This window comes from Cryptomeria japonica, chromosome 5, assembly GCF_030272615.1.
Source record: "Cryptomeria japonica chromosome 5, Sugi_1.0, whole genome shotgun sequence".
In the NCBI taxonomy this organism is placed as follows: domain Eukaryota; kingdom Viridiplantae; phylum Streptophyta; class Pinopsida; order Cupressales; family Cupressaceae; genus Cryptomeria; species Cryptomeria japonica.
In genome coordinates this window covers 365,188,438-365,197,914 of record NC_081409.1, presented here as the reverse complement: position 1 = coordinate 365,197,914, position 9,477 = coordinate 365,188,438, and the positions used below count along the sequence as shown (strand labels likewise).

At 35.9% G+C, this 9,477-nt stretch overlaps 1 protein-coding gene across 1 annotated transcript; it reads left to right on the top strand.

Annotated features, from left to right (window-relative positions):
• The first annotated feature begins 4,592 nt into the window (after positions 1-4,592).
• Positions 4,593-6,017, top strand: LOC131034759 (calcium uniporter protein 4, mitochondrial). The gene is made up of 2 exons (XM_057966334.2): positions 4,593-5,332; positions 5,422-6,017. Exons 1-2 carry the CDS (start codon positions 4,811-4,813, stop codon positions 5,860-5,862), a joined length of 963 nt encoding a protein of 320 aa, XP_057822317.1. The 5' UTR covers positions 4,593-4,810; the 3' UTR covers positions 5,863-6,017.
• Positions 6,018-9,477: the final 3,460 nt, after the last annotated feature.

Sequence of the window (9,477 nt, the reverse complement as noted above, 5' to 3'; positions counted from 1 at the left end):
TGAGGATATAGGTTAGAGGTAAGATGATTAGGGTTAATATCAGTCTTATAGCTCTCTAGGGTAAAACCCCCTCCTTCCATGAATCTTAATGGAGCACCATTAGACTTGAGCAACGATACAAGGAAAGGTTTCTCGGAGAGGATCTTCCTTGGCATAGAATCTTCAAAGGGACCATTATAAAAGGGAAATTCTAGGATTAAACAAGATTTATCACATTTCAGAGTTATAGGCTCTAAAGATTTAATGTTAACATTCATTTTAACGATTGAGAGCTGGTTAAAGAAGCTTAGGGCTAATTTTTTGACTTCTACAAATTTACCTATTTTGTTGCCTATTATTCTTAAAAAGTCACTATTGCGCAATTCTACAGGGAATTTATCAAGTGAAATTGCTCTATTAACCATGCAGGAATTGAATTGAGATGGGAGAAAGAGAGGTTGCCATTCCCAAGAATCAAACCCTAGACCTTTAAATTTTAATATATCGTCATTAAGAAATGAATTTCTAAGATTCTGATTACCACATTCAATAGCTAAGAAATTATCAGGAAGGATGTCAATTCTTACCTGGTTATTGAAGGAGGATGACACCCAGTTAGCAATTTGTTCTGACGGGGTCCCCCAACCTTTCCACTGAGCAAAGATCATTCTATCGTTGCAATGCATTTGATACTTAGCCTGAGTATAATTATCAATTTCAATGACCGACCTGTTAGGAGTAGCTGGGGAATTTGACGACATAGGGTGCTTAATTTCCATAGAATTGTGACGGCCAGAGGTTTCCATCTCCTCTGATTTTGGGTTATATCCTTCCTTGCACAGATGTTGGACCACTGACTTTGAGCTTATCATGGAGGGTTTTCTTAACCCTAATTTTATTCTGTTTGCCCCTGATGCAACATCATTTTGGGCTCGAGATAATCTCTCCACACGAATGCATGGTGAATATGAAACAATGCCTTTGTTAGGGTAACAATTATCCAGAGAAGTCTTCGGGATGGTAAGAAATTCCTCACTCTTCTGTGTTAGAGGATTTTCCTATCTCTTTAATGGTGCCATAGGGTTCCGTTGTGTCCTTCTCCAAACCGGGTTAGCTATCAAAATTGAGGAAGATGCCAATTCACTTATATTTCTCTGGCCAGATGGGGGGCACCTTGGAACCCCGATAGCCCTTTTGCATATGTCATTAAGCTGTAAATTAATCAAATTTGCTTCTGTAGCGCATGATTGAGAGGCATTCAGAGCTGCAAATCAGTTTGAGGTGCCCACAACATTTTTATGGACCTTATGTAAATTTATTCTGCTATGCCAATCACCATTATTCCTCCCCTACTTTCGAGGATGTTTCGAGGGTTTTGTAGAGATGAATCTGCTTTTCGCATATACATCTGCTATTCACATTTTTGCTACACTTGGAAAATTTGAAATATCATATGTTATTTTATCTTAATTATAATTTATTATTAGTTATAATATCATAATATAATAATAATTTAATAATAATTGTACAATATAATTATAGAATTTATTAAAGTGAAATAATGAACAAATATGATATATTTTGGTGTACTTTACCTATATTCCTCTAAAGATAGGTATGCTAGTAAATATTATATTATATTCTCTTATTTTTCTATTATCGTGACAATACCTTGATACAAGTTAACAGATTACACAATCAAATCCAAAAACTACAAAACTACAATACCCATTTTTTATTTGTTCTAAAAAAAATTATTATAGAACTTATGTAACAAGCTTACAAAATAACCATTATACATAGATCAAACATACAAGCCACAAGATAATACAAGATATACCTTGGGAGAATCATCATGAGGAAGAAACCCAACCTCCAAAAGCATCCATACTACATCATATTATTCATCCATAAAACAATACAAAACACTTACAGAGTTACAATGAATACTCTTTAAACATCAAGTCTCTCCTATGCATCTCCCATGTGTCCAAGCATGAATCTACACATCTCATGTCATGCTTCACATCGACACTCCTGAGAAAGACTCACTAATGACAACCGACTCAACCAATCAACCTAAAACACTAACATGTGCTTTCTTTTATAGAATCAAGCTCATGCAAAATATAACTAGTGGTAAAGTAAAACCATCTACCACATAACCATGCAAATACAATGCCATTGACCCCTCATGTTTTCACTTTATTAAATATCTTTCCCCAATATTAAATAATTATCTCAATGTGACACTCACATTAAATATATTTTCCAGTTATAATACAATACATAAAGTGGCCCCAAGAATGTTAACTCCTAGTGATGCATGACTGTATAGGTTCCTCTAAGTGCACCACACACATAATTATAAAGTAATACATTGTGAACGTTATGCAAGGTGTACAACACCTTATCCTAATGTGATGACCTTTTTCATTCCAACCTATTCCTATGACAAAACCCACATTAACAAATTCGTACATCAATGATTTAGAAATCAAAGTGCAAAGTGAATATAGGGAATATATGAGGACTAAGATGCATCAATACCACCAAACTGACAAGATGGGAGGAGTGCAACTAAAGTAGTAAAAAGTTGGGCCTTATAACCCAGAAGACAAAATTTCCTAAAAAAATCTCAACTAAAAGTTTTGGAATTGTAATGGTGAAAAATACATACTTTGCACTTTTCACACTCATTTTGAACTCACTTCGACTCAATTAGCTTTTACGCAATAACATTAATACAAATGGCATGATTATAGTTGAAAGTGAGCACATAACTCAAGTCTTATCCATTTCTATTTATACTCATTTATAGTTGTAATCAATCTTGACCTTTAGTTAAACCCACTCCACTACCCTAAGTTAGATCTATAATTGTGTAAGTGATCTCAATCACTTTTTCCATTGGAAAAAACAAGCCCTTTGATATTTAAATCCTATTTTAGGACCAACTTTACCTCTCTTTATAACCATTGCATGTTGACTCAAGGTGTGAAATTGCTTTTCTTAACCCTGGGTGTTGTATTTAAAAGGTTATTCCTAGTTTATTTTAGGCATTTGATTGTTGCATCTTAGACCCCATTGTAAAGCTAACATTTTACTATTTGCATGCATAACCATGAGCATGTTCATAGAATAGTTAGTATTGCACAAGCATCTAAGGCATCTTGCATATTTGAGATTGTAATCCTTGTTTTTTTTATCTAGACATTTACTTGGTATCCTTTCATGGTTTCACACAAGAGAATCGCTTATCCTTGCCATGTACAAACAAAAAATACAAAAAATAGTTTTAATCTGAAAATAGATTATAACATGAAAGCAAGTTCAAAGTGACATTTGAAAGTTTACAAAGATCAAACTTAAGACATAAATTATATTCATAAGACAAATAGATTAATGTAGTCTCAAAAGTGATCAAAACTGACAAACAATTCATCATTGATTCTAAAACATTCATATAATTTTAATTAACAATTTTACACAATTAATGAATCATCACTTTATCACAAATTTTTAGCTATTTACTCTTATCATCTTATTCAATTTCTAAACCTTTAATTATTTTCAAAATGTTCAAACATTCTAATTTCTTTAAAATTATATTATAAATAACATTCTAATTTCTTTAAAATTATATTATAAATAACATTCTAATTTCTTTAAAATTATATTATAAATATTGATAATAGGTTTGCTTATGTAATATAGTTTGGCTTAATGGTGAGAACATGTGCTCTTGAAAGAGAGGCAACAAGTTAAAATCTCATAAGGGGTAAGGTCTGCATCTCTTGTTTTTAGCATAATTAGGTGCCTCTTGTGTAGCCCCATGATAATGCTTTAAGTGTGTAGACCCATGTTCTTTTTTAAAACTCTCTACCATCTTATGGCCCATATTCTTTCTTTGAACTCATATTCTTTTTTAAACTCTCTACCATCTTATGACTCATTTTTTCTACCCATATTCATCTTATGACCCATATTCTTTCTTTTAACTCATGTTCTTTTTTAAACTCTCTACCATCTCATGACCCGTATTCTTTCTTAAGTTTTCAATTTCTAATTTTGTAATATTAACTTGATTAGAGAATCCATAGAACCCCTTAATTTAAAAGGACACTTTAATTAACTTTAGCAAAAATTTAGGCATAGCCCTCCACATAAATAGAACCATAACAAATTATAGAAGGAATAATTCTTTGATTATTTAGCACATGCTTTGCTTTAACGTTAGACAAGGGCGGAAATGTAGTCACATCCTGGTACGCCACGACTAACAAACACATCTCTCCATAAATTTATAATTTCCGAAGCTTTCAACACCTGTACGCTTTTAAAAAGAATAAAAGCAATAAATGTAGAAAGTAGAGTTGTGCACGCAAAATTCATGGACCTCCTTCACGGAAACTCACGTTCAAACGGCCCTATTTCTCACGGAAGTCGGTAACAAACTCTACGCTTTCTTTCATATATATAAATACCTACTCATTATTAAAACGGGCCGATAATTCTGACGCAGACGGGCACTCGGGACAAATAGCTGACACGGCAGCGGGCAGCAGGCAGCGGGCAGCGGGAACAACAGTTTTTTTTTGAAGCATATAGAATTCAACGGTGCAAGCAAGATCAAATATTGAGGATGAATTTTTTATGTAGCTAGATGACGGGTCCATTTGAAAAGTTCGAATATTCGATTTGCCCGAGCCTGGTCCTTCCCAGCTGTGCCTTAAATAGTACCTCACTGCATTTGCGTTTTCATTCCATGGCAGTTTTTTCGTAGCCTAAGATTTGGTGGGGCTCTGTGTTTAAACTGTGGGTGCTGTAAATGAGGTCTAAATTCATGGCAAAGGCCGCTCCAAAAGCGCTCTGCCATGTCTGGCGGTGTTTTCAGCGTAGTAGCTATGATGCCTGTAAGTTTAGAGCAGCGTCGCCACTGTTGGGTACTTTGCCTTACCAGTGCATTCACCGGCGTTACTTGGTCGAGGCGAGGCAGTCACCTCAAGTTCGGCCGTGGGTATTTAATGGCCAGCTGCTGCAGGAACAATTGCACAAAAATTTGAAGAAGAATGATGAGCGGATGCGGTTGGAGCAAATCAGCCCTCCGGAGTTGCAGAAGATTACAGTGGAGGATATGAGAAGATTGGCGAGATTGGATCGTTTAGAGGCCTTTAAAAGAAGGCTAGAGCAAATTCCTCATGAGCTCATTTCGTACAGAGAGCTTCTGCGAGTCTGTATGGTGTCAGCAGAGCGGAGTTCTGAAGAGGAAGCCGACGCATTTGTTAAGATCTTAGATGAATCGGGCCACATTCTTGTGTTAGGCTCAACCGTTCACCTTCGTCCACACAAGGTATCATCTTTTCTATTTTCACGCTTTTTAGAGTTTTAGGGTTTCGAGGGTTTCCTTGCTGAGGGTTCGGTATTTACATGGTGTTTCAGGTGGTACGAGCTTTGGAGATGGTGATGGAACTGTCTGTGTCTCCCGAGGCCGATCGTCGCAGCCTAGAGCTCGCAAATTTGGAGGATCAGAAGAAGAAAATTGATGAAGAAGCTGAGAAGCGGGCAAAGGCTGAATTATGGTGGGGATTGGGGTTTTTCACCGTCAAGACGGCTCTTCTAATGAGGTGGACCTTCTGGGAGCTATCGTGGGATGTAATGGAGCCCGTATGCTTCTTTCTCACGTCGGCTTACTTTATGGCAGGATATGCATTTTTCCTTGGGACTTCAACTGCTCCTACATTTGAGGGCATCTTCAAAGCTCGCTTCCAGGCGAGGCAGAGGCAGATCATGAAGGAGAGAAATTTTGATCTTGAACGCTTCAAACAACTTAATATGTTATTCAAGCCAAAAAAATCTAACGCCCGTTCTAACCAACTTTAGGACTAACTTCATTTCATGCAAATTTTGCCCGGAAGAGTATTATAACTTTTCTTTTCTTTTCCTTCTCATCTAATCCTATAATCTTACGTTTTAGGTTCAGACATTTCTATGGTTTCATTTTTAAAACGGAAGCTTGATATTTCTTTTTGAGATCATTCCCCAGAGTTTTTGGCCATATTGTTGATAATTTTCTGACGGTTTGTTTCTAATCCTAATTGATTCATTCTGCTTTACTCTAATTACCATATTAAGAAGAATCTGCTAATTGCGTTCTAAATGAATTTTGATACTCTGCCACTGTGAATATTGAAATGACATTTCGGTTTTAGTATCTTGAGTCCTAAGGGATTCCCATCCCACAATATTTCCCTTTGAGGTCATTCCTTAGGGTTTTGAGCATGACAAGTGCTAATTTCTATTAGATTGGTTCTAACTATAGCTTCTTTATAGCGGCTTACAACAAATCGTATATGGAGAAGTTTGTGGAGGTTTTAAATGAATTACTTACTGCCACTGTATATTGGAAATTTTTCAGTTATCATGAATCGTTTAATGTCCTAATAATTTTTCCTACCCACTAACGCAGTTTAGTGGAAACAAACTTCTTGCTGCTGAATTAAACTAAATATATATCCCTTTCCCCAGCATTATCTACTTATTGAATCACAACCTATATCTGATTAGTAGTTTACTAAACCATAATCGGAGGGAATTTTGTGGATTCTAAGCCAAGCCTTGATTTGACAACATATACAACCTGAACCTAAACTTTAGCGCAGAACCTTACTGCCTCCTACGAATTTTCATGTACCCGCGGAAAATCCAATGCAGGGATGGGCTGGGATGAGCCATACTCCACTGGCCTCCCTCCACCGTGCACCCAGGCGCCACCCTCAAAGGATGGCTGCTACTGGGATGGTCCTGCAGAGCAGGAATGACTGAGGATGTTCCTCTCTGGGGCGCTGGGATGAGCCATCCTCCACTGACCCACCCTCCACCGTTCCCCAAGGCGCCACACCCAAAAGGATGGCTATCACTGGGACCCTGCAGAGCAGGTAATGTGCCTGGGATGTTCCACTCTGGGTGTGTCCAGGGATGGCTGGCCACACCCAGAATGGCTGCGGGATGGTCAGATGAACCCTGATTGTCCTAGGAACAGCACGGATTTACTAGGTTATGGGAGGTTACTGCATTTCAAGGATTCTACATCCCTTGTACATTAGACAACTTTCACTGCTCTATTTGTACACCACAACCCTTAAAAGAGTTCTTGTAGTATAGCTTGGAATGTTTTCATATATACCTATTCTTAATAGTGGAAAAATTTCCTGCCTTGATATTACAAACTCTGCTGCAGTGCATTTCATCAATACTTTTACTTGATTTACAGACTAAGAAATTTGACATTTGGTGAACAGGGTTAAGAATGTACTTCAGTTCAAGTAGAAGGCCTAATACTTCATTTCGGTGGCCAAAGCAATCTGCTGAGCTTTAGACAAGGTCATAAGAGGCCTAAAAATGCATAATAATCTTAAATCTGTTTGTGTTTCTTGTATCCTAGCTTATTACGGCCACTAGGGAAGCTCTCCGAGCTCACAACATTTTACTGTAGTGTGTGCTATTACAGCAATCCATCCTGTTGAAACCCTGCTTGCAAATGATAAGAACGATATTTTGTGTTGCCCTATAAGGTGCACAACAAACGGTCTCTGCCCTACCTAAAAGTGCACAACTAGGCCATATGGGTGTAACCACGGGCTCACATTTCCTTAAGAATATGCTTGGATTGTTCCAAAAAACTCCAGGAACATCTTTCATAGCAGTGGGACTCGGATGCTTATCCAAAAGAATATGCTTTTGTATGACAGTAATCATACCCGAGCTCGCATTTAAGATTTTCTCTAAAACATTAAGCATAGCTACCGGTTCACGTGCTTATTCACATGCTTATCCTTTAGAACGGGTTTCCATCGGGACTTCAGATCTATTTTCAAGGAGGCAGGGGTCTCCTAGGATTAACTGGAATCTTTCTTTTTATAATAGCAGTCCCTATTATTCAGGATCTAAGATTTGAGCAGATGAAATTGGAATAGGACCATGGCTTTCAAATAAGTCTCAGCAAATTTATTAGAATTTTCTAGGAAGCTACCATCATTTGCTACCAAAACATTCATAAATAGTTGGAGATCACATTCTATGATCCATCATCAAAATGAGAGCTCTGAAAAGTAAAATAAAATTACTTTTTTCATATAAAATTCAATGAAATTAATCGGTGTCATTTGAAGAACATGCATGCGAGAGAAGATTGTCAAACTCGTCAACTCAGATCACACTCCACTCCATGAACCATCAACAAAATAAAAAAATTACTTTTGCTCGGATCAAATTCAATGAAATTAAACCCAGGGTCAGTTAAAAGCATGCATTTGCTCGTAGGCGAGAGAGCACTTGAGATGCATGCACGTAGGTGAAGATTGTTAGACTCATCTGCTGGAAGCAAGCCTGAACCCATCAGCTGGGCTGAACTCATCAAATCGGGACAGAAAAATGGCAGTCTGAGATGCATAAAAAGGAACCTGAACTTACAAAAAACTAATGAAACTGAAATATTGTACAACAGACATTACTACCACCAGCATTTCAATTACTACTGTGACTACAGAAGTTGCATTTACACGCATAAACCTTCCGTATCTAAGCCTGCCACTGTAAAAATGATGAGACTAGTGACAGATGACAGAATTGCCAGGATACAGACGAACTTAATATTCTGCAGTGGGCCGGAAAATTAGGCCGTAGAGTGTACCAGTAAGCAAATATTCCTGCCACCAAAATTCGGCCCTTTTCTTTTAGTGACAAGTGTTCCCCTAGTTAATGATAAGAAAGTTTAACGACATACATATCCAAACCTATTTAACTAAAATTTACTATAATAATTTAAAATATAACACAATTAAGTTAAATTGAAACAATTAATTACAACAAACATCTAAATATTTTTAAACAATAATGTATACTCTACCTAGTAAAAATAATAGTACAAATATAAAATATAAATATTTAAATTAAAAAATGTTAAAGGAAAAAATACGATAAAATTTAAAAAGACAATTAATTACAATAAACATCTAAATATTTTTAAACAATAATGTATACTCTACCTAGTAAAAATAATAGTACAAATATAAAATATAAATACATAAAATTAAAAAAAGTTAAAGGAAAAAATAGGATAAAATTCAAAAAGACAATAAATAAAAAAGGTTGAACTTTTTTATTTACTTTGTAAAGTAATTCATTATAATTAATAAAAATATATATTAAATTTCTTCATTAATTTTAAATTTTAAATATTATATTGAAAATATATATAAAAAATTATATCTTACTTATATCCTACTTATAAAAAATTATATCCTACTTATTTAATTGCGAGTTTATGGTTAGGGTTTATCGTTAAGGTTATGATAATGGTTAGGGTTTATATCATGGTTAGGGTTAAGGTTATGATAATGGTTAGGGTTTATATCATGGTTAGGGTTAGCATCAACGTTAGGGTTTGGTTTTGGTTTAGGATTATAATTAACATTAAGGTTTAGGATTATGGTTACA

Bases quoted from the DNA above. Each gene is read 5' to 3' on its own strand.
- LOC131034759 (XM_057966334.2), top strand. From the start codon at position 4,811: ATGAGGTCTAAATTCATGGCAAAGGCCGCTCCAAAAGCGCTCTGCCAT. The intron at 5,333-5,421 runs GTATCATCTTTT...ATGGTGTTTCAG, and splicing joins TTCACCTTCGTCCACACAAG to GTGGTACGAGCTTTGGAGAT.